The following is a 25,179-nucleotide window of genomic DNA, read 5'->3' on the forward strand; positions in this document are numbered from 1 at the left end:
AGAAATTCCCTCAAGAAACAAAAAGCTTTTACAGCTGTTTTGGTCTGAGGGCATCACTCCCAGGTGTGCTGTCCTTGCCCTCCAGCCTGCTGGAACACGTGGGTAGAAATGCATTTTCCTACCATAAATGAGTGGAAATAAAGTCTGAAAATGAATGAAAAAACCTTGTGAAGGTGTGACAAAAATGGCCCTTAACCCCCATTCCTGGGCAAGCTCCCTATAGCAGCAGGGTCATGATGTCTGTCAGGAATGGAATCCTGGGGTCCCTCAGCTGTTAGAAGTCACAAGATAACACGAAAGAAAATCCATGCCACAGGAAATGTGCTCTCTTGGCCAGTATGGTCATAAATGTGGGATCCTTGGAGCAGAGGCCAGAGCCAGGTGAGGAAATCCTCACCATCAGCTCCAATCCCTCAGGACAGGTACCCAGGGGCTGCACCAGCACCTGGCACCCACCTCCCCCGGGCGGATCTTGATGTAGAAGTTGCTTCTCTTGTAGGAAATCTTGAGGATCTTGGGCCAGGCGAAGCGGTTGATGCGCAGCCGGTCCCTGTAGATGAGGAGGCCGTTGGCACAGACGCCCAGCATGATGTCGATGCCCTCTGAGTCCTGGAGGAGACAAGGGGATAGGAGGGGACAGAAGGGGACAGGTCAGCAGCTCGGCAAGAGCCAGCCTGGCCAGCAGTGCCACATCCCTCCTGCAGAGTGCTGCAGGCCTGGCTGGCAGGGTGAACAGTGAACCCCAGGCTGGCGGAGTCTGATCTCTGGAGCTTCTCTGGTGCCACCCAAAGCCATGCCAGGAGCCTTCCCTGCAGGAGGAAGGTGGGCAGGAGCAGGCTGGGAAGGGGCAGCGCTCTGGCAGCCCCCAGCCCCGTACCTTAGCGTGGTGCAGGTCCACCCCATACATGGAGAGCTTCTTGGCATTCTCCAGGAAATGGATCTCTGCTTCCCCGGGGGTCATTCCCCTGCAGGGAGACACAGAGGGGGACACGTGGCTGGGCAGCCCAGGGCCGTGGGGCAGCTGTCCTGTCCGTGCTGTCCCCTGCCGGGGCTCACCGGTAGGTCTTGTGCAGCTCCATGATGCGCTCCTCCAGCTCCCGTGTCTGGTTGGGGGCGAAGCGCAGCTCGCTGACGTAGTTGCCCACGTGCTCCTCGGTGTCGTGGTCCCCCAGCTCGGCCTGCACGGCGTAGGAGCCCAGCAGGGCGTGGGTGACAAAGGAGCAGGGCAGGCGGCCCGTGATGATGTCGGCACGGAGCTGCAGGCACAGGTAGTATCTGCAGGAGGGGCAGGCGGTCAGAGCGGGCCAGGGCACCCAGGAACCAATCTGGTGCCCCCCAGGGCAGGCTGGGGCTCTCCAGGAAGGAGACTTGTGCACCCCACAGCAGGCTGGGACTCCCTGGGAAGGAGGTCCATTGTCCTCACCTGGTGATGTCCTCTGTGAGCTGGGCAGGGTCTGGAGGGTAGAACTTCACAGTGAAGGCAAAGTTCCAGGGCCCGCCTGGGGAGGGGAGAGAGCAGTTCAGGACAGCACCCAAGGGGCTGCACACAGGGCACAGGAGCATCCGTGTGTCCACTGAGGATCCTGCTGCTCCCTCCAAGCCTTGCACAGGGCAGGGAAAAGGGGGCTCTAGAGGCTGCCAGGGGCACAGCCCTTGGGACTCCAGCACAGCTTTTGGGGAAAACAGATACTACCTGCTTTTGGGGAAACCTCCCCAGAGAGCTGGGGACAGCAAAGCATCACAACTGCAGGAGCCACAAGCTCAGTGTCCCAGCAAAAGCCTCCTGTGTCCCAGAAGGTGACACCTTGGGCAACAGCTCTTCTGCCATCCCAAGGTAATACCATGGCAAATGCACCCCAGGACCTGTCCCAGCAAGGCTTGGGACCCCCACTCTCCCCACCATCCCTGTCCCCTCTGCACGGGGCAGGTGGTGCCCAGAGTGGCACCAAGTGTCAGACAGCTCTCCATGGCACAGAGTCCTTTGTCCCCTCACCTCTCAATAGTAGAAAAGAGGTGGATAACAAACAGCTGAATGAGCAACAGTGTCCCTGATACCCAGGCCAGCTGCCAAAGGTCCCCTCCAGGGCAGGAGGGGGGGTGACCTGCCACAGGACAGCCACACTGAGCCATCCAGGAGCCCCATGGGACACCCCAGGGCTGAGGAGGATGGACCCTCCCCGGGCACTTACTGCGGATCTGCTTCTTGATCTCCTTGGAGGGGTCCAGCCAGTTCTGCAATGAGGAGACAGCAGGTCAGGGGGGTCGCCACCTTGGATGGGGGGGCTGCAGAGGGACCTCCCATGCTCACCTTCTGGCTGTCTGAATCGCAGAAGGTGAGGCCAAAGTAGTCCTTCTCCAGGAGGTTGAGGTGCTCACACACCATGTCAAAGAGCACCTGGCCTCGGGCGTGTTTCTGTCAGAGACATGGACAGGCTGATGTCAGCTGGTCCCTTGGACTCCTGGACACCCTCCAGGTGACCATCAGAACATCCCCTCACCCAGCATGGGCTCCAGCACATCCCAGCCTCGCAGCCCCAGGATCACCTGTGTGTCCCTAAAGCGGTGCCAAAGGCTGCAGAGATGGGGCACCACTGTGGGGACATCCCAGGGCTGCAGGGATGGGCTCCTGGTGGCAGTGGTGGCTGGATCCCCAAGCTCTGCATAACAAGAGCCACCAGGAGCCAGGAGCATGTGGAGTGATGGAGAGCACCCTTGGTGCAGCCACTGCCAGGTGTGTGTCCCCCCTGTCCCATCCTGCAGCCACTGTCAGGTGTGTGTCCCTGCTGTCCCATCCTGCAGCCACTGCCAGATGTGTGTCCCCCCTGTCCCATCCTGCAGCCACTGCCAGGTGCCTGAACTGCCAGGCAGAGCTCTATCCCCAGCCATTAAGCTTCTGACTTAGACACTGTTTTCTCTTATGAGTAGCTACCAAATTTGGTTTCACTGGGCTGATATCCCCTGCAAGGGTCTTTCTTTCCAGACTTTTAACTAATTTTGAAATTTCAACTTAAATGGCTATTTCTGTATGTGTTTTTCCCTAGGATAGAGGTACTACAAAGCTGTCCTAGGAAGAGTCCTGTCCTTCAGGACTCTCTGGACTGGGCAGGGTCCCAGCAGTGTCCCCTCCTTGGTGCCCACACAGGCCCCCAAATCTGGGACTCACCTCCACCTCGCACTCATATTCGGATGCATCGAGCAGGGTCACCCTGCACAGGGCACTCTTCACTTTCTTGGTGGTTTTCTGGGGTGACTTCTGGGTCTTGCTGGGAGTTGTTTTGTCAGAGAGCCCGTCGGTCTCGCTGTAGTCCTTGTCCTCCATGTCTGTGCCCTGGAGCAGGGATACACAGAGGGTGACTTGGCAGCCCTGCCGAGGGACACACGGGCAGAGGGGGAAGGCTCTGCACAGCAGAGTGAGGCAGCTGCTGATGGACAGTGCCCAGCCAAGGCCAGTTCCACCAACCCACACTGCCAGCATAGCCCAGCTCCTGGAAAACGGACACTGGGGGTCAGTTCGGCACCCAAATCTCCCTGGCCAACCACCAGGGCAGCAGCTCCGCTCCCCACAGCCCCACAGCCAACAGCGGCTGCAGCCGGGGTCCCAGCCGGGCCCGGGGAGCTCAGTGGGGACACGGCACCGCTGCCCACAGCCATGGCGGGCCAGCAGGGCCGTTCCCAGCGCTGGCACACCATCGGCCTCACCATCATCCGCGGCCCGTCCTGCCTGCAGGAGCCGTGCGGGCAGCGGGGGCAGCGGCACAGCCCGGCGGGCCCCGCCTCAGGGGCTCCTCTGGGGCTGCCCCCGAGGGCCGGGCCCGCCTCACGGCACCACGGCCAGCAGCGAGCGGCGCCACGGCCTCTCCCGTGCTGCTCCTGCCCGTCCCTTCTCACGTTCCCCGGCCGACACCCACTCACCGGCTCCATGTTTCGGGTGTCCGGCTGTGCCCCGAGCTTCTCATTGGCGTCGGTGTCGCGGCCGGCGGGGCTGGGCGCGGCCGTGGGGCCCTGGGCGGCCGCCTCCAGCTGCTGCTGCGGAGCGTCCTCCTGCGCGTTCCTCACCTCAGAGCCCGGGCCTGTCTCCGTTGTCATGACCGCCGGTCACCGCGCTGTCACCGCCACCGGAGAGAGACAGTAGGTGTCACCGGGGGCTGGGGGATGCTGCCCGGGCAGCCGGCTGGGATGCCCTGGCTGCTCGGGGGAGGCTGGGACAGGCTTGGGATGTGCCCATCTCTGCCTCACACGGATCCGCTGCCAGAGCCCAATAATCCCTGTCCCTGCACAGATCCACTGCCAGAGCCCAATAATCCCTGTCCCTGCACAGATCCACTGCCAGACCACTGTCCCTGTCCCTGCACAGATCCACAGCCAGATCCCAGATCCCTGTCCCTGCACAGATCCACTGCCAGATCCCAGATCCCTGTCCCTGCACAGATCCACTGCCAGATCCCAGATCCCTGTCCATGCACAGATCCACTGCCAGAGCCCAATCCCTGTCCACTCAGATCCACTGCCAGAGCCCAATCAATCCCTGTCCATGCACAGATCCACTGCCAGACCCCAATCCCTGTCCATGCACAGATCCACTGCCAGATCCCAGATCCCTGTCCTTGCACAAATCCACTGCCAGATCCCAGATCCCTGTCCTTGCACAGATCCACTGCCAGAGCCCAGATCCCTGTCTGTGCCAAGTGCTGGCTTTCCAAAGGGCTGGTGGCAGCAGCACAGGACACCAGGATTTCAAACTCTGAGCTGGAGGACAAGAGCCAGCAGTGGGGAGGGACATCAGTGACAGGGATCCACCATGGACAGGGATGCACCTGGTCATGCAGAGCTGCTCTGACCCCCTGCTCCCACACCCCTGCACCGGCTGGAACCTTCCCTCGCTGTTTTCTAGGAGTGGGAGGCAAAGGCAGGCTGTGAGTCAGGGAAGGGCTGCAGTGACACAGGAAATGGCAGACACGGACAGTGCACAGCTCGCATCCGGGCTGGCTGCTTTGCTCCCCACCGGCCACCCCAGCAGCAGCAGCAGCACGCTGGGTTCCCACGGCCAGCCTGGGACCCTGTGGATTCCTGCCTCCAACCCCAGCTGCCTGAAAAACAAACCCAGGGCCAGGAACAGGGAGGGGAAGGCACTTTCCATGCCAGGATGCTCAGCAGTGTGTTTTTGGAACCTTTATGGTTTTGAAACATTTTATGCCAACAGAGCATGGGCTAGCAAGGTGTCCTGGGAGGGTCCACACTCCACAGGTCATTGAGCACCCTTTGGACTATCACCCACTCTCCACTCAGGCTGCTCAGGCCCTGCCAGCTCCCCACCAGGCCATGTCCAGCTGTGCAGCACCTGCTGGGATCATCCCCACCTGAGTCCAAGGGCTGTGGCTGCACAAGGTGGCTCAGTTGGAGCATCTGTGACCCAGTGGTCACATCACCCCCCCTGCCCACGGAGCAGCCACACCAGCAGCCCTGAGTAATGCCTGCAGATCCTGTTCCAATTCCAAACCCTGCCCAACCTGGCCTTGGACACTTCCAGAGATCCAGGGGCAGCCACAGCTGCTCTGGGCACCCTGTGCCAGGGCCTCGGCACCCTCACAGGGAAAATCTTCTCCCCAGTATCCCACCTAACTCTGCCCTCTGGCAGTGGGAAGCCATTCCCCCTTATCCTGTCCCTCCATCCCATGTCCCCAGTCCCTCTCCAGCTCTCCTGGAGCCCCTTTAGGCACTGGAAGGAGCTCCAAGGTTGCCCTGGAGCCTCCTCTCCTCCATGTGAACACCCTCAGCTCTTCCAGCCTGTCCCAGAGCAGAGGGGCTCCAGCCCTTGGAGCATCTCTGTGGCCTCTCCTGGACTCACTGCAGCAGCTCCACATCCTGCTGATGTTGGGTCCCCAGGGCTGGGGCAGCTCTGCAGGTGGGGTCTCACCTGGGTGGGCAGAGGGGCAGAATCCCCCCCTCACCTCTGCCCACGCTGTGGGATCAGCCCAGGGCAGGGTTGGTTTCTGGGCTGCCAGTGCCCATGGCCAGGTCACATCCAGTTTGTCACCAGCAGCACCCCCAAGTCCTTCTCCCAGGGCTGCTCCCCACCCAGCCAGCCCCAGCCTGTGCTGGTGCTGCCCTGACCCAGGTGCAGGACCTTGCCCTTGGCCTGGCTGAGCTCCATGAGGTTCACCTGAGCTCCTCCAGCCTGCCCAGGACCCTCTGGGTGCCCCATCCCTGGTAGATCTGGATCCACTGCACAGCTCAGGCTCAGCTCAGTGTCACTGAGACTCACAAAGAAACCCATCCCACACCACAGCTCCTGTCCCACTGCTGCCCTTCAGGTGTCCTCAGCCGTGGGAAGATGTGAAACCTTCCCAGGAAAATGACTAAAACTGGCTCTGGGGGTGGAGGGAACGGAGAGGAGGTGATGGAGAAGACAGGGAGTCAAGCCTACGCCTTCCGCCGGATTCGCAGCCAGGAGATCCCGGGAACGTTCCCCTCCCGTGCCTGCGCTGCTGGGTGCTCACCAAGGGGCCTCAGCTCACAGCCAGATCCCAGGATGTCACCCCCTTGTGCCACAGCCATGTTCTCCTGGCCATGACAGGCCAGACAGCCTGCCCTGAGCAGCATCAGCTCCTCCTGACAGACCCCACCGCTCGGCCAAGGCCACCAGGAGCTTCCAGAGGTCACTGCTGGTTTGTTTTTTTCACAGAGGAAACAGAGCTGCTTTTTTCCACTGCAAATTCAAGCAGTTGCTCGCTCCAAGCCCTGGTCCCTGTGTGGATCATGCCCAAACACTTCTGCTTGGATCTCAGTGTGTGAATTTTTAATCAACACAAATCTCTAAAATGACAACGCATCACTTTGGGCCAAATACATGCTGAGTTTTTCACTTGACGTTTCTAAACTTTCTTCCAAACTACTTTTCCCCTGCAGTGATCCCTGGAGGAAATGAGGGGTTTTTTAAGTGTAGTAAGCTTTGAATTCATCCCATCTCACTTCTGCACCTTGAGCTCCAGTTCCCATCTTCTGATGGTGCACCAGGAACCTGATCCCAGGGACTGCCTTCCAGCTGAAGCCAGTGAGAGCATGGCACAGCAGTGCCAGGGAGCTCTGCTAAGGGAGCCTTGCAAATCCCCAGGGACCATGTCCTTGCTCCCAGGCAGGGAATCCCTCAGTCTCTGGCCTTGCAGCCGTGCTGGGGAGGCTCTGCTCCTACACAGAGTCATTGCTGGGGGCCTGGAGCTGTTGGAGGGAGCCAGGGCTGGCAGGGGCAGTGGCTGCAGGCACGGCCCCACTGCAGCTGAGCCCTGCAGCTGCACAGCCCTGACGGAGGGACCATGCTGGCACTGCCACGCTCCCGGGCACAGCCACAAGGGCTGCATTCAGGAGCTGTTCCCAGCCCACCCTGGGGCTGAGTGGGAAGGCTGGGGCTCCTCCAGCACTGCCACTCACCCCAGTGCTGCTGCAGCCCAGGGTCAGCCCCAGCCTGGCAGCACCAAGCCCCTGGGGACAGTGGCACCTGCTGGGGGACACTGCCACCCTCCATGGCAGCCTGGGCACCTGCACTCACCTGCACCCAGGGCTGTGGGAGAGGGACACCAAGGCTCACATGAGCAGCAGCACCCTCTGTGCCCATCTGGGGGTGCTCAGCACCCTGGGGGCACCTGCAGGCTCTGCAGGGACCTGAGCACACTCATGGTGAAACCTGTCCCAGCCCCCTGTCCCTCTTTTATCCCATGGCCTCCCCACGGCCCTCGAGAACTGCAGAGGGAGATGTTGCCCTGGGAGCAACTCTGTGCCATGGGCAGGAGCTGTCCCTGATGGGAGAGGGCAGCACAGCACAGACAGGGAGCAGCAGCCATGGAGCCCTGCCCATCCCAAGCACCTTCCCTGTGCAAACTCAGCTCCTGCTGTCCCAGCAGAGACCCCAGAGTGGAGGCCATGGGTTCAGAAAGGACACAGGTCCCAGAGTGGTGCCAAAGGGACAATTCCACTGAAATATCTGCTGTTACTAACCTGTAAAAGAGGTTACACAACTACAGTGAACTCGATGGAGTTCTAAAGTTATTTCTTCCTAAATACTTCCTACAGCAGAAGCAGGGCCTCACCCCTGTGGGCACCAGCCCTCCCAGCACTCAGCCTTGCCCATGCCGGTCCCACTGGAGCAAATGCCGTGCTGAGGCTGTTGGAGGCAGTGGGCACAAACCCCCAGAGCCTGCCCTGTGCAGGCAGTGGCCAAAGGGCTCCTCCTGGCACCCACAGGCCCTGGTGCACCATGCCTGGTTTTCAGCAAGGGCGAGTTTTCAGCACAAAGCCAGTTTCCATCAAGGGCTGGCTCGATGCAGCTGCAGCTGGAGCCCAGGGCCGGGGGATGCTCCCTCAGGGGACAGGGCTGGAGCCGGATGGAGCTCCAGGCTACCGGAACAGGCACGTGGGAACGGTGACTGCAAAGGAAGCCTCAGCAGGATCACAGGCAGACCTGCTTGTCATGCCTGGAATCTCCTCCCATCATCTCCCTGCCTGCTCCTCCTCCCCTTGGTGTTTTCCTCCTCCTTCCCCTTCAAGCTGGAGTGTGGATTTCCCAGCTGCTTTGCCCCAGCACTTTCCCAGCATCTCCCAGCTCCAGCCGCTGCAGCGCTCCTCTGGCAGAGCCTTCCCTTCCCCTCCCTGCAGGCTGCTCCCCCTCCCTGCCCAGTCACTCCCAGCTCCCGCGCTGCTCTCCAGGGCTGAGCATCCCCCTTTGCTCCCGGGCTGCCCCTAACGCCCCTCGCTCCCTGCGGAGGCTCTGCCCATCCGCGAGGCTTCACCTCCGGAGCCCCTCAGTCCCAGGCAGGCAGCAGCCCCTGCTGAGTGCCCAAACGGGGCTCCAGCTCGGGTGGGGAGCACAGGGGTGGGTGACAACCCAGTGACCTCCTCCCCCACCCCTGCCGAGTGGGGCTGATGGTGGCAGCAAAGCCCCATCACATTGTGGGGTCACACTGGGGACAGATGCTGCCACAGAGACACACGGACATGGGGGTACCCTGCGGGGGTGGCAGTGGCTGCAGGGCACGGGGCAGGGGCCAGGCACCTGCCAGCCCCAGGCAGAACAGAGATGCTCCCCGGGGCTGTGGCACCCAGCACCCTAACCGGGCAGGGCTGAGCTGGGCACAGGGGCACAGGGGCACAGGCAGTGCCTTGCAGCCATCCTGCAAACCTGAGGGAGCCCGGCGGGGAGTCCTGGGAATCCTCCATGGAAACAGCAAACAAGGAAAGCAGCCCCAAAGCCCCGACAGCACACAGCACCCTGAGCCCCAGTGCCACCCCCAGGCCCTAGTGCTACCCCTGGGACCTCACCCCCCTGGCACGGGACTCGCAAATCCCCAAACAACTCTGCAGTGCAGCCTGAGAGTTCTCCTGTGCTGCTCTGCAGCAGGGCCAGAGGATCATATGAGCTGTTTGTGGTGAAGGGGGGGATCAGAAACACTGGGGATCCCCTGCTCCTGGAGACTGAACCCTGATCTCCTCACGGGGGACTGGCAGGGGCAGAGATCTGCAGTGTCCCGAGCTTTAAAGGTGCCCCGTCATAGAATCCTAGAACCAAGTTTGGGAAAGACCTCTAAGATCAAGTCAAAGCGCCCCCACCGCCCCCGGGCTCCAGGAGCCGCATCCTCCCCATCCTCCCCAGCGCTCCCCAGGCAGCCGCCGCTGGCTGAACCCGGGGCGGCAGCGGCAGCAGCAGCGGGGCCGAGCATCGCGCAGTGCCCCGGGGGGCCCTACCTGGGTGCCAGCTGCCCATGGCTCCGGCGCGGCTCAGCCCGCCTCGGCTCAGCCCGCCGGGCTGGCGCTGCGGCCGAGGCAGCGCCTTCTGCAGAGCCGCCTCTTCCCACGCCCCGCGCGGTGACGGATGGAAGGAAGGATGGAAGGATGGAGGGATGTGCACTGCTGCCGCAGCCGGCACGGGATGGGATGGGATGGGATGGGATGGGATGGGATGGGAGCTGGGAGCGGGGCTGCCCTCCCGGGCGTGTCCCCCGGGTGCCGGTGCCGCCCCCATCGCCCCCGGCCCCGCAAACCCCTGACTCATCCCGGGCCGGGCACTCCCGCCGGGATCTTCCCTGCGCACGCCCGACGGGGCAGGAGAGCTCGGCTGCTCATCTCCATGCCAAGGTAACCTGGCACGGTCCTGCCCTCCCCAGCCCTGCCATGGGGCCCGGGGCAGCAAACCCTGCGCTGCCATCCACAGCCAGGCGGGGCCGAGCCTGGCCCAGCAGCGGCGGCTGGACAGAGGCTCTTTCACCGGCCCTGCGCAGGGTGAAGGGCCGAGCGTGACAGCCGGCACATCCCTGTGCCCAGGGCACGCGTCCCTGCCCCTCCCTGCAGGGACAGCCCCGCGGAGCAAACACGGCACGGACCCTCTGCAGGGGCTCCCTGCAGCCCAGCACCGACCCCGGCGGGCAGAGGGACAGCTCCTGCTGGCAGCGGGGACAGCCAGAGCACAGGCAGGGACACGGCAGGGTCCCGGGGGGCAGGCAGGGGCTGGGGGCCCCTGGCCAGGTGTGGGCATCCTGCTGGGAGCAGCGGTGCCCGGGCAGGACCCGTCAGTTTGGGCACACGCTGAGGGGAGCCCTGGGCATGCTGAGCCAGCAGGAACACAAGGGGACAAAGCACAAGTCTGGGGACTTGCTAGGAGACCCCTGGTCTGGCTCTGGCTGTGGGGGCACAGGCACTCACTGTGTGGGTGACCACGCTGGATGCAGAAGGAGAACCCCAGACTGCCCAGCTGCTCACCAGCACCAGCTCCCCAAGTGGCACCCGTGGGCTGGGATGCTCATGGACTGTTCCCCCAGTCAAGAACATCAGCCCTGGGGGAAGCAGACGGGCAGGGAAGGGTCCCAGCCCCCACAGCCCTCCCTGAGCCCTCCCTGAGGCTGGGCACCTTCACAGGGACTCCTGAGCCACTGAACTGGGACAGCCCAGGGGTCCCATTCTCAAACACAGCTGCCTGCAGCCAGGGAGAGCCAGGAATCCCACAGTTCCCAGCAAACTCATACTCCAGAATCCTTGCCTGGTCTGCACTCTAATCCAAACCTCAGCAGTGCAATCCCCACAATTCAGGCAGGCCTGCAGTGGGGCTTGCAGCTCCCCCAGACCCTGCAGCCCCCCTGGGAGCACCCACTGTGCCAAGGCAGCCTCAGCACCCCTGATGGCACTGCCAGCCCTGAACCTCCCCTTCCCAACTCTCCAGGAGGGTGCAGCCACTGGGCTTGGGGCTGGGGTGACCAGTTCTTGGCTGCTCAGCACTGGTCAGGGCTGGTGTCACCCACAACTGAACAGAGTCCCTGGTGGCTCCATCAGGTATCCTGGGGAAAACAGGGACAGGAAGGACCTTCCCTCCATCCCTGGCAGGAAGCAATGATGGACCCAGAGAAAGGGGCTCAGGCCAGGCTGGAAGGGACCCACTGCATCCACTACCCAGTAACTGCAGAGGGGCCTGTGGAAACTCCTCTGGGCTCCAAAGAATCTTGGAAAGGGTGGTCTGGCACTGGCACAGGCTTCCCAGGGCAGTGGTGGAGTCACCGTCCCTGGGGGAATTTAAAGGACATTCAGATTTGGGGACATATGTGAGGGGTGGCCTTGACAGTGCAGGGATGAGGGTTGGACTCGACACACAGAATTCCTTTCCAGCCTCAGTGGTTCCATGACTGGTGAGACCCCCAGGGTGCACAAGGACTGGGGAGACCTGAACACCTACAGGTTCCAAAGGGGTCCTGCTGGCACTTGGACCTTGTGGCATCAGCACCGTCACTGTGCCCAGGGAGGAGCAATGTGCCACTGTGCCACTTGCCCTGCTGAGCCCCTGCACACTGCCCAGGTGCTCTAGATGTGGATGTGGGGCTGGGGGAGGCTGGAGGCACCTCTGGAGGTCACCTGGCCCAGCCCCTGCTCCATCAGGGCCACCCAGAACCGGCTGCCCAGGATGTGTCCAGGTGGCTTTTGAGTCTCTGCAGGGATGGAGACTCCCCCAGCTCCCCGGGCACCTGCGGCAGTGCTCGGCCACCCTCCCAGTGCAGAAGTGTCTCCTGAGCTCGGAGGGCCCCTCCTGTGGGTCACTTTGTGCCCGAGGCCCCCGGGACTGTCCCTGGGCACCGCTGAGCAGAGCCTGGCCCCAAGAAGGTGCCAAGAGGGCACTGCCTGCATCCCCTCTTGGCACCCCATGGACAAGCTCCCACATTTCCACTCTAAGGAGAGGCAAGTGAACCCCTTGGGCTGGCACAGGCCAACTCAGGCAGCACTTTGGAGGGGGATGCACAGCCCAGAGACCTTCATGCTTGTTTCAGCACAGGGATGAGGCCAGCAGAAGGACATCAGCCATGGTGCCACCACCAAAGAACACCCCAAACTGCCATGGTGACAACAGGCCCAGCAAGGACCCGACTAATTCCTGAGTCATCCCATGGGGATGGGCCTGGGCCTGATCCTGCACCTCCTCACCCACCAAGAAACTACACCAAGGTGCCTCCTGGGGGAAGGAGCAGTTTGGGGGCCTCAGAAGTGCCCCCCAAGCAAGCACTGAGCTGAGCTCCTGCACAGGCAGTGCTGCTGCAGAGTCCTCCTTTGCTCCTCTGACCCATGGCACCGTTTCCTCACATCCCTGTGATGCCACATGGCACAGCAGGGCATTGCTGCATCCCCCACTGCCACCTGGAGCACGATTTGGTGGCTCAGGCAGAAGCAGAGCCAGCTCCCTCAGACCACAGTGGGACACAGCTCAAGTCCTGCAAGAGGTCAAGGCTGAGCTGGGCTTTGGTTTCAGTTCAGAGGCCCAGAAGCCCTTAGATCCCAGCAGAAGATGCTGTGGGGGCGGAGGGCGCCGGTGCCAGCCCTGCACCCTCACCCTGGCAGAGCTGCCAGCCCTGCACCCTCACCCTGGCAGAGCTGCCAGCCCTGCACCCTCACCCTGGCAGAGCTGCCAGCCATCCTTTGGAGGCGTTTGGGAAGCTGGGGGAAGGCAGAGAGCTGTGATAGAGCCTCTGACTTCAAGCACCAACATGTTCCTCATTAATTTGGTAGCAATAAAGCTGGGGTGGAGGGAGAGGAGGGATGGCCAAGCTGTGCTGGAAAGGCTGAAAAATCAGCTGAAAAACCTGCCCTGAATCAGCCCTGGGCACATCCCTCCCTGGACACTGTGGCATGCCCTCAGGGAAGGAGGGAAGTGTGGGGGCACTGTGGAAGGGGCTGCCCCACTGCCCTGCACCCCAGCAGAGAAGGGCTGGCACAGCCCAGGGCCCAGCCCCTGCTCCCCCTGCTCCTGGCCCCCCTTCCCTGGCCCTGGGCAGGTTAAGGTTAGGGTTAGGTTAGGGCAAGGGTTAGGGTTGGGGTTAGGGTTGGGGTTGGGGTTAAGGCTTAGGGTTAGGGTTAGGGTTGGGGTTAGGGTTAGGTTAGGGCTAGGGTTAGAGTTAGGGTTAGGGTTAGAGTTAGGGTTAGGGATAGGGCTAGGGTTAGGGCTTAGGGTTAGGGGTTAGGGTTAGGTTCAGGGTCAGGTTTAGGTTTAGGCTTAGGGGTTAGGGTTTGGGTTAGGGTTAGGGTCAGGGTCAAGTTTAGGTTTAGGCTTAGGGGTTAGTGTTTGGGTTAGGGTTATGTTTGGGTTAGGGTTAGGGTTGGGTTAGGGTTGGGTTAGGGTTAGCCCCCCCTGCTCAGGGCTGGCCATTGTGCCCAGGGGCACCATGGCTCTCCCTGTGGGTCCCAGTCTGGCCAAGGTCTGCTGCACTGGCCTCGTGCTGGGGGAAAGGACTGTCCTGCCTGTGTCCCCTCCCTGAGCTCACCCAGCCCTGACATGTGGGGCTCAGTCACAGCAAGGCACCCCCTGCCCCTCACCCAGCTGGGGATGGGCATTTGGGAGCAGCCTCATCCCATACCCAGCTTCCATCTCAGGCCCCATCAGCCCTTGAAGGCTTAAATCCAGGTGAGGGCTCATCATTCCCTGTAACCTCCAGCCAGCAGAGGCACCCTCAGGCACCCCAGTCCCAGCCAGCCACAGGCAGCCACTGTCCCCTCCACTTTCCCACACGTGTCCTGCTGCCCTCCATCAGGACCAGGAGGAGAAGGGAGGGTTAAAAGGAGAAGGAGGGTTTGGGAGGCCAGGAGCTCTGGCATGGTACAGCTGACCCACACCCACAGCAGTCTTTTCCCAAAACACCCCACTTGGACCCTTGTCCCTGCTCAGCTCTGTCCTGGAGGGGCTGCTCTTTGAATATTTGTGGGGTTCAGCCCAGTTCCCCATTCTTGGGATGCCTGACTCACACTTTCTGAGCATCTGCAGCCACCAGGGCAGGCTTCCCTCTGGTTCCTCCCCTGCTGCCCCTCTCCCAGCCATGTTTGTCACACAGAGGGACCCTGTGGCTGCTCAGCCCCATTGCCACCATTGGCAGACTGGAACAGGACCAGGACCCTGAAAAACCCCAGAGTGTCCCCAAATTGGACTAAATAACACAAGCATGTGCAACACAGGCCCCCTGTCCATGGCAGGATTCCACCCCACACTGAGGAACAGGAGCAGGGCCAGTGACTCTGGGATGCAGCAGGACAGGAACAGCAGGGAGCAGCCTGTCCTTGGGCAGCACCCACAGCTCCAAGGAGAATCTGAAGGGCAGATGAGGAACCTCTGCTGTGCATGGAACCATCCCCTGGTGCCACGGCACAGGGAGCCCAGGAGCTGCAGGGAAGGACACAGCCCCTCTGTGGGAGCCCAGGCATGGGAAGAAAGAGGATTTTCAGCTTTTGCCAAGGCAAGGGCAGCTCAGAGGCCTCAAGGGTGCTCAGACCCCACAGGCAATTATCAAAGATAAGAGAGAAATGTTTTTAAGGGAAGGGATGCCAGAGGGATCAGAGTGGGGAGAAGGGAGAGAGAGTGAGCTCGGGGCTGCAGGGTGGGAAGCAGCACATGGGCTCCTTCAGCAGCTCTGACCTTCCTTGTAGGGACACCCTGGGACAGAGGGACACAGAGGGGATGTGGGTGCAGAGGAGGAGGCACCTCAGTGCTGCCCCAGGACTGGAACTGCCCTGCAGGGACCCCCCAGCCCATCCCAGCCCCCCAGTGCTGCCCACACCGGGCTCCTGTCACCTCCCCCTGCCCCAGAGGCAGTGCCAAGCCCCAGGTCCTGTGGGGCAGGGGTGTCCCCACTGCTCCAGGCAGCCTCCAGGGGCTCCCACACAGCCAGGCTCACTGATATCCATCCTTGTGTTTCCCAGTTTACCTTGGCCAGTGCTCCAGTGCCTGGGGTCCCCATGAGCCCCCATGAGCAAAGCTCCCAGGAGCTGAAACAGGATCAGCATCCAGGGCAGGACCATGGCCAGACATCCCCACTGGCAGAGATGGATGGCAAAAGGTCCAGCCTGCAACAACCTTTCTCACCTGGCTTGGGCTCTATTCTGCTAAGGAAACATTTCCCCAGTCTCACTTGTGTACAAAGGCACAGCAGCAGCATTTGTGTTCCCACAAAGCTGAGGTATCTCACAATCCTTTGGCATCCAAGCACTCAGACACCACAAACAGCCAGACTGGGAACCCCTCAGTGACTTGCAAAATGCAACCAAAACAGCAAAGCTCCCCAGGAGCTGTGCTGGACCCAGGACCCTGGCAGGTCCCTGTTTGGGGCAGAACCCCCTTCCCCAGCAGCTCCTTGTGGAGGGTAAACCCTGGGGGCACACAGGAGAGGTGCCCAGCCCTGCCCACCTCCATGGAAGGGACAGGGAGGGACAGGCCATGCCACCAAGCCTGGAGGAGCAGAGTGGAGCTGCCCCATGCCCACCTCCAGGAGCCCCACATGCTCCCAGCCCTCCACCCTCTCCCCCCATCCCCCAGGAGCTGGGACCCTCAGCCCCAGTGCTGCTGCAGGTGAGAAGTGCCCACACCCCATGGCTTTACTGCCATTCCCTCCTCCTTAAGGCCCTTTAACACCCTCCTGGCTGTGTCTGAGCAGTGACCAGCCCTGCCCAGGCTGCTTTCCCTGGCTGTTTGCAGCTCAGGGTGTATTTATAATGGGGGGATTATCCACATGAATGCAGTGTCACCACCACACCGTGACCCCTCCTGCACAAACCCCAAAGCACCAAAGTCCCCAGACCTGCCCAGAGCACCCACCCTAAACCTGAGGGTTTGAAACTCTGAGTCCTGCAGCACATGTGTGGCTTAGCTGCTTCCAGCTGCTGCAGGGAAACTGGAACTTGGAAATTTCCATCCTCTGAAGCATCTCACAGATACACAAAAGGACTGAAAGGGTGTCAAAGGAGATTGAACAAGAGCCAGGAATAGCAACCAGGGAAGGACCATGGCCAGACATCCCCCTTGAGCCGGCTCACAGCAGCCCTGGCAGAGATGGATGGCAAAAGGTCCAGCCTGGAACAACCTTTCTCACCTGGCTTGGGCTCTATTCTGCTCAGGAAACATTTCCCCAGTCTCACTTCTGTACAAAGGTACAGCAGCAGCATTTGAGTCCTCACAAAGCTGAGGAGAATCCTTTGGCATCCAAGCACTCAGACACCACAAAGAGCCAGACTGAGAACCCCTCAGTGACTTGCAAAATGCAACCAACCCCCCCCTACGACCAGGATTCAGCTTGGCACAGGGCACCTGCTCTGCAGAATCCTTCAGGAGGAAAGCAGAGGCTGGAAGCACCAGCCTGGCCATGCACTGGGGGTGCAGAACAGCCTCTGAGCCCACTGTGAGCTGCAGCACCGAGCTGGGGCCAAGGCCTGAGGGGTTTGTACCTATGGGCAGTTCCTGTGGCTCCAGGTGAGGGCATCTGAGCCCAGAAAGGATAGGGAAAGATGCTCAAGTAAGATTTTTGAAGTAAGTGCTTGGGTTGGTTGAGAACAGCTGAATGGAATTCAACCTGGAAAAAAGAAGGTTCTGGGCAGAGCATGGAGCCCTTTCCAGTGCCTGAAGGGGCTCCAGGAGAGCTGGAGAGGGATGGGGACAAGGGTCTGGAGTGGGAGGACAAGAGGGAGTGGCTTCCCACTGTCACAGACGTATTTTATGAAAATCCTTTTGCTCGGATTTTTTCTCCTGAGAAGCTGAGAGGCCTCAGAAATGAAACGTAAACAATAATTATCTGCTGCTGTAGAATGCAATAGGTGCATCTTTGATTGGCCTCATGTGGTTGGTTTTAATTAATGGCCAATCACAGTCCAGCTGTCTTGGATTCTGTGGTCAGTCACAAGATTTCATTATCATTCCATTCCTTTCTATTCCTTGCTAGCCTTCTGATGAAATAATTTCTTCTATTCTTTAGTGAAGCTATGTTAAATAATTTTCTTTTAATATAATATATATAATAAAATAATAAATCAGCCTTCTGAAACACGGAGTCAAGATTCTCATCTCTTCTCTCATCCTGGGACCCCTGTGAACACCACCACATCCCACTGCCAAAGGGCAGGGTTGGATGGGATACTGGGAAGAAATTCCTCCCTGGAGGGTGGGCAGGCCCTGGCACAGGGTGCCCAGAGCAGCTGTGGCTGCCCCTGCATCCCTGGCAGTGCCCAAGGCCAGGCTGGATGGGGCTGGGAGCAGCCTGGGACAGTGGGAGGTGTCCCTGCCATGGCAGGGGGTGGAACAGGATGGGCTTCAAGGTCCCTTCCAACCCAAACCAGTCTGGGTTTTACAGCTGTGCCAGATGTGCTAGAGCTCCCTTGGCAAGCAGAGCACACCTCCCAGCTCAGAGCTGCTGTACCTCAGCCAGGCTCAGGAACGCTGCTAAGATGAGGGAGGGAAAACATCTCCAGTGGCTCCTCCTGCTGCAGCAGGGGGGCTGACCCGAGCTGAATCACCAGAGCTGACTCACCGAGGGCACCGGGGCTCCCAGCCTGCCCTGGGCCCTGCAGCTTCCCCTGGGGCTCCCAGCCTGCCCTGGGCCCTGCAGCTTCCCCTGGGGCTCCCAGCCTGCCCTGGGCCCTGCAGCCCCACTGCAGCCCCACACAGTGCGCCCAGAGCTGCTTTAATCCAGCCAGCTCAGCACAGGGAGCACCTCCATCATCCATCCATCCATCCATCCATCCATCCATCCATCCATCCATCCATCCATCCATCCATCCATCCATCATCCATCCATCCCTCATCCATCCATCCATCCATCATCCATCCATCCCTCATCCATCCATCATCCATCCATCCATCTATCCATCATCCATCCATCCATCCATCCATCCATCCATCCATCCATCATCCATCCATCCATCCATCCACCATCCATCCATCCACCATCCATCCATCCATCCATCATCCATCCATCCATCCATCCATCCATCCATCCATCCATCCATCCATCCATCCATCCATCCATTATCCACATCCATCTGTCCATCCATCCATCCATCTATCCATCCATCCATCCATCTATCCATCCATCCATCCTCCATCCATCCATCATCCATCATCCATCCATCCATCATCCATCATCCATCCATCCATCCATCCATCCATCCATCCATCCATCCATCCATCCATCCATCCCAGCGAGCCCTGAGCACTCCTGTGCTGGAGAGGACAGTGGGACAAGGCTCCTTGCCCAGGGCCACAGGGCTGGAGCCCCTCTGCTCTGCAGCCAGGGCTGGGAGAGCTGGGAGTGTTCACCTGGACAGGAGAAGGCTCCAGGGAGAGCTCAGAGCCCCTTCCAGGGCCTAAGAGCACTGGAAATAGAGAGAGAGAGACTTTTTACATGGAGAGAGAATGACAGGACAAGAGGGAACCATTCCAATCTAAACCAAGAGAGATTTAGATCAGATGTTGGGAAGAAATTCTTCCTTGTGAGGGTGTGCAGGCCCTGGCACAGGGTGCCCAGAGCAGCTGTGGCTGCCCCTGGATCCCTGGCAGTGCCAAGGCCAGGCTGGACAGGGTGGGACAAGATGAGCTTTAGGGTCCCTTCCAACCCAAACCACTCTTGGATCCCATAACTCCTCTCGTGCACCTGCACCAGGGCTTTATCCTCCTCAGCTTAGAGAGTTGTTCTCCATCTCAGCAAACCTCCCTCCCTCCAGACCTGGGCTGTTGTCCCTGTCCCCAGCAGCCAGGACAAAGCTCCTTCTGCCTTTCCACTCTTGGAAGCTCTGCAGCTCCCCAGTGTCCCCAGGCCTCTGTGCCCACCATGGCCCAGCCCTGCAGAGACCCAGTGGCAGTGACAGCTCAGTCCTGGAGAAGCCAACAGCCCTGGGAGGGCATAAAAGCCCTCTACGGCCACCATCCAACTTCTACGGCTGCCATCCAACCTCTACAGCCCCCATCCAACCTCTACGGCCACCATCCAACATCTACAGCCACCATCCAACCTCTACAGCCCCCATCCAACCTCTACAGCCACCATCCAACCTCTACAGCCCCCATCCAACCTCTACAGCCCCCATCCAACCTCTACAGCCACCATCCAACCTCTACAGCCACCATCCAACCTCTACAGCCCCCATCCAACCTCTACAGCCACTATCCAACCTCTACGGCCACCATCCAACCTCTATAGCCACCATCCAACCTCTACAACCACCATCCAACCTCTGCAACCATCATCCAACCTCTACAGCCACCATCCAACATCTACAGCCACCATCCAACCTCTACAGCCACCATCCAACCTCTACGGCCACCATCCAACCTCTACGGCCACCATCCAACCTCTACAGCCCCCATCCAACCTCTACAACCATCATCCAACCTCTACAGCCCCCATCCAACCTCTACAACCATCATCCAACCTCTATAGCCGCCATCCAACCTCTATAGCCCCCATCCAACCTCTACGGCCACCATCCAACCTCTATAGCCCCCATCCAACCTCTATAGCACCATCCAACCTCTGCAACCATCATCCAACCTCTATAGCCACCATCCAACCTCTATGGCCACAATCCAACCTCTACAGCCGCCATCCAACCTCTATGGGCACCATCCAACCTCTACAGCCCCCATCCAACCTCTACAGCCGCCATCCAACCTCTGCAACCATCATCCAACCTCTACAGCCGCCATCCAACCTCTATAGCACCATCCAACCTCTGCAACCATCATCCAACCTCTATAGCCGCCATCCAACCTTTACAACCACCATCCAACCTCTACGGCCACCATCCAACCTCTACAGCCGCCATCCAACCTCTACAACCATCATCCAACCTCTACAGCCGCCATCCAACCTCTACAACCATCATCCAACCTCAACAGCCACCATCCAACCTCTACAGCCATCCTCCATCCAGCAGCACCCAACTCCAGCCCTGGGGGGAGGTGCCTGCCCAGGTCCATCAGGCTCCAGTCTCAGTCCTTGCCAGGGCTGCGCTGGAGGCTCTGAGAGCAGCAGGTCTGAAGAGCCCTATGGGGCTGCCCAGGGAGCTCCTCTGCCCACCTGGGCACCTGCTGGGGCCAACCCCACCCAGCCAGCTCCTCCTCCTGCCTGCAGCTGCATGGACCTTGGGGCTCCCTCCTCCTCCTCTGCCTGGCTCCTGCAGGTCCCCTCTAGTGGCACAGCACAGCTTGTGGTCACAGCACCAAAATCTGCCTCTGGTGCAAAACTTCCTCTGACCCTTCATCCCCATACACTTCTCTTGAGCCTCCTGTCCATGTTCCCTCCTCAGGTCCAGCTGTACCCTCAGTGCTCCTCAGGGCAGTCACAGATGGGGTTTTTTAGCCCATTTCAGTCTTTTCTCACACAACCACAATCTCTCCTGTGTTCTCTATTCACACTAAAGCAGTTCCTGCTGGCCTCACACCCCACCCCATGAGCACCTCAACTCCTGCAGGAGCAGAGGGACACTGGAGAGGCTGTGCTCCCCCCAGGAGGGGCTGTGCAATCCCAGGAGGGGCTGTGCAATCCCAGGAGGGGCTGTGCTCCTCCCTGCCAGCAGCACCCACCTCACCCCACCCTCCCTGGAGCCACCAGGTGCCCTGCTCCCCCCAGCCTCACCCCACAGCTCCATCCCTGTCCCCACAGCATGAGCAGGGGCAGGGCCACGCTGGCTTTTGACCTCAGGCTGTGGAGAAGGCTTCCAAAATGGAATGATAGAACTGGGATTGTGGGTGTGGAGTTTGAATAGAAGTGTGTGATACCACAGGGTGGAAAACTCAGAGTTGAAGGGTTTAGAATACAGTAATATATATAAAGCAAGATGGAGGTTTTGGGGCAGAGGCTGCTCCTTCTTCACCTTCTTCTCCATGGGTTTGGGTGGGATTTTGTAACTGGACAGAAAAGTCCACATTGCAGGACATGGGTGATTAGTTATTGGGTTAAAAGTAAAAATAATTTAGGTGCAATTTCTTAATTGGATAGTTTAGCTTTAAAAGACCTTGTAGAGAAAGACAGTTTGCCATTTTGTACCTTGTTAGTGAAATACTACAGAACCCATGCCTTGTAAGTCTGTGATACAGATAAGAAATAATAAACACCTGAGTCTGAACATGAAATACCATCCTGAGAGCTTCAGTCCTGACCTTGACAGAGGCAAAACCAGGCACTCCCCCTCCAGGGAGGAGCCCCCTCTGAGCCTGCTGCCCCCAAGGAGGTCAGAGAGGAGAGCACCTTGTTCTCCTGCCCAGCAGGGTGAGACTGAGCTCAAAAACATCACACTGGGAACATGAAGGGCAGCAGGAAAGGCAGGAATTGAGCATTCCCTCTTCACCTCAGCCTGTGACAGGTTTCACAGCAGCCCAGGTGAGCTCTGTCACCTTGTCCTGCCAGCCTGAGCTGAGCTGTCCCACCCCATGGCAGCACTGCACCAGGAAGCAGCAGCTCCTCATCTCCAGGGCTGTGTCCAGTTCTGGACCCCTCACAAGCGAGACCTTGAGGGGCTGGAGCGTGTCCAGGGAAGGGCACAGAGCTGGGGAAGGGGCTGGAGCAGCTGAGGGAGCTGGGAAAGGGGCTCAGGGGAGCCCCTCTGGCTCTGCACAGCTCCTGACAGGAGGGGACAGCCAGGATGGTCGGGCTGTGCTCCCAGGGAACAGGGACAGGATGAGAGGGAACGGCCTCAAGTTGAACCAACAGAGTTTTAGATTGGATATTTGAGAAAATCTCTTCACTGAAAGGGTTGGCAGGCGTTGGCAGGGCTGCCCAGGCAGATGGTGGAGTGCCCACCCCTAAAGGTGGTCAGGAAATGACTGGATGTGGCACTCAGTTTAGCTGACAAGGTGGTGATCAGTCACAGGTTGGAGTCAATGACCTTGGAGTTCTGTTCCAGCCTGAATGGTTCTGCAGCTCAGGAAGGGAAGAGCTGAGAGGTCTGAACCTGCTGGGGGAGGAGATCACCATGGACTGGCCACAGGAGGCTGCTCCCATGGAAACCACAGAGACACATCCACTCCTGTCCCTGTGGCACCAGAGCCAGCCTGAGCAAGGGGGCAGCAAGGGCCCCTCCAGGCTGGCTGCACCAGTCCCTTGCTGGGGACAGGCCCTGCAGGGCTCTGCTGGCCACTTCAGGCACCTCTGCCCAGCCAGGGGGTGCTGTCCTGCCCCAGGCAGGCTGGGGCTGGAGCTGCTGTGCCCAGCCCCACTGAGCTGAGCTGCAGCTGCCCAGGGACGCTGAGCCAAGGCCCTGCTGAGGCACCAGTGGAGCAGACAGAGCAGACAGCAGCTCCTCATCACAGTGTGACAGCCAGCCTGGAGCTGCCAAGGGAAGAACTGGGTCAAGTGGGGAAAAGCAGGAGAGCAGAGGCACAAGGGTGGGATGATCTCATGGGAACACACTCATGTAGAGGGCAGTGATCCCGGGGGACACCTCCACAAGCTTTGGGATCCACCACCCAAAAGGAGCTGGGTGTGGGGCTCTCCCAGCTCCCTGCTGTCCTGCAGGCAGCCCAGCCCTCAGTGCCACGTGTTGAGTGCGTGTTTGGGCAATTATGGATTTACATGATGTCAGCAGCTGCCGGGAGCCCAGACATCTGCTCGCTCATCATGCCCGAGCCAGGCAGCACAGACATCTGACCCTGCTGACAGGCAGCAAAGGGCCTCCCTCACATCCTCCCCTGGCATCAGGGCCTGCAGGGCATGGGCAGTGCCCTCCTGCCCCAGGGCCAGCCCCTGAGCCGGGGTTAATGGAGCAGCCTGAGCTTATTGCACAAAAGGACACCCTGGAACTGGAGATCAGCATCCCTGCGGCTCCAGAGCTTGTGCCACATGTCAAAAATGAATCATGAGAAACTTAGGGGGGGAAAAGAAGCCACCAAACTGACAGGGAGTGATCCCCTGAGCCAGGCTGGAGTCAGGCAGCCATGGCAGCTCACCCTGACAGCTGCCAGAGAGAGAGAGCAGCCAGGGCAGAGCCCATTCCCAGAGAGCAACCCTCCTTCAGCCTGCTCTGGCCACAGCCCTCCTGGCACCAGGAACGACCAGGGAAGAGGAGCCCAGCCTCTGCTGCACCCTGGGGGACGGGGCTGAGGCACCTCCTCCTCCTCTGGGCCCAGCAGGATGCAAAGGCAGCGTTCCCCCCCCCCCCCCTGCTCCCCTCACACAGCTGGGCCCTGCTGCCAGCCATGGGAGCTGGGGGGCACTTTCAGCAAGGTTCCACTCCCACCCTTCTGAGTGACACCTCCCAGCTGAGCAAACAAGTCCAGGAATGAGTTGCTGTGTCCCCCCAGAAGCCAAGAAACTCCTTCCACAGGCTCATTAACAGCCAAATGAAGATGTCCCATCTGGAGGGGGACAGCCCTGAGTCAGCCCCTGCGAGCATCCAGTGCCTCTCCAGATGGAAGCACAGCCCAGACTCCACAGAGCAGGGAGAGGGAAGAGCCAGCAGCCCCCAGTCCCCCCTGGTTCCTCCCCCTGCACCCAGCAGAGCAGGATGGGACCAGCAGCACCACCACGGCCCTGGTGCCACCCTCGGGGCAGGGCACATCCTGCTGCTCACAGCTCTGGGCACTTTCCTGCTTTCCTTGGCACCACGGGCCCCTCCCATCTCACCAAGCCCCACGGATGCCCTCAGCCATGCCAGGGCCTTGGCTGCACCTGCCCAGCAGCTCCACAGTGCCACAGCCCGTGGGGTGACACGGGGATGCTGCTATTGCAGAACTCCCCAGTTCCCTCACTCCCTCCCTGGGACAGCCACCCAGCAGCACAAGCAGAAGTTTTTCTGTGTCAGCAGCGATGGAAAACCATCCTCTGCTCCCAGGCAGAGCCTGGGCTCCCTGAGAGCCATGCCTGCTGCTCACCAGTGCCCTCCCTGCCTGGGGACAGCTGTCACACAGCACAGCCACACCCCTGCAGCTCCCAGGGACCCCAAACCTCAGCCCAGAGCACAGCAGGAATGTGGCACTTGGGAGCACGGGGTGCATCAAGGACAGATCCTCGTGGCAGGATCCACAGCAACCCCAGCCCACTGCCTGATTCCTGCCCCAGGGAAGGGCCCAGGGCTCTGGCAGTCCCTGGGGCTTCCTGCACAGCCAAAGGCTGCCCAGCCTGTCCCTTCCATCACTGCAGGCAACCCCATAAAGGCAGGAATGTGCCTCTTCCAGGGAAACACTGACCTTTCAAAATGCACAGCTTGCACAGTCAGCAGAGTGGGGAACACACCAGGAGTGGAGAGAGGGGAAATTCATGATCTGATGGCACAGCTGGGGCTTCCAGCTCCTCCAGCAAAGTCCAGCAAGGAGCACTGGCTGGGCAGGAGAAGGCTGGGGAGAAAGCAAGTGCTCCACACTCAGCACACAACATCCACCAGTGCCATGGCACATGGTGCACCAGCCCTGGGGAGGCACTGAAGGGCTAAAGGCACCCCCAGAACATCCTCCCCATCCTCCAGGCAGTCAGGGAAGGCCCCTTCCACCTGCAGGATGTCACCTGAGCCAAACACCCTCCCAGTGCCTTACCAGCCCCCAGCCCTGCCAAGGGCACAAAGGAACAGGAGCCAAGGGCACAGCGTGGCCAGGCAGGGCTGGGGTCACCCTGAGGGACCTCCTGTGCCAGCCTGGCTGTCCCTGTCACAAACAGCCACAGCCTGAGGAGGACCCAAGGCACCCAGGCTCCCTGGGCACACCTGTCCCACAGGGGAAAGCTGCTCCTGCAGCATTGCACAGCCAGGGCTGCAGGGAGTCTCAGGCTGCAGGAGCCTTGGGGTTCCCCTCTTTGGGCCCTGCTTCCCAGCAGGGCAGTGCTGGGGTGGGAATCCCAAGCAAAAGGGTAAAGAGAGCTTCAAGACATCTTCCTTTCTCAGGGAAAAGTTTGGGTGATTTTAGGCAGAGAAACCCCAAATCAG

At 60.1% G+C, this 25,179-nt stretch overlaps 1 protein-coding gene across 16 annotated transcripts in view; it reads right to left on the minus strand.

The window, feature by feature from the left end:
- The window catches only part of EPB41L1 (erythrocyte membrane protein band 4.1 like 1), a 66,110-nt gene that overhangs the window by 23,433 nt on the left and 17,498 nt on the right, over positions 1-25,179 (minus strand). For 15 of the 16 annotated variants that reach the window (XM_077187431.1, XM_077187434.1, XM_077187435.1 and 12 more), the window contains exons 3-10: positions 3,913-4,103; positions 3,164-3,328; positions 2,309-2,413; positions 2,190-2,232; positions 1,424-1,499; positions 1,057-1,275; positions 878-965; positions 457-609 (exon numbers count right to left, since the gene is read on the minus strand). In XM_077187431.1, coding sequence (XP_077043546.1) covers positions 457-609; positions 878-965; positions 1,057-1,275; positions 1,424-1,499; positions 2,190-2,232; positions 2,309-2,413; positions 3,164-3,328; positions 3,913-4,086 — 1,023 coding nt within the window. In that variant the 5' untranslated portion in view covers positions 4,087-4,103. Of the gene's footprint in view, positions 1-456; positions 610-877; positions 966-1,056; positions 1,276-1,423; positions 1,500-2,189; positions 2,233-2,308; positions 2,414-3,163; positions 3,329-3,912; positions 4,104-9,732; positions 9,896-25,179 lie in introns of those variants that run through there. The other variant, XM_077187429.1, reaches the window with a different exon arrangement.

Source organism: Agelaius phoeniceus, chromosome 17, assembly GCF_051311805.1.
Source record: "Agelaius phoeniceus isolate bAgePho1 chromosome 17, bAgePho1.hap1, whole genome shotgun sequence".
Lineage (NCBI taxonomy): Eukaryota > Metazoa > Chordata > Aves > Passeriformes > Icteridae > Agelaius > Agelaius phoeniceus.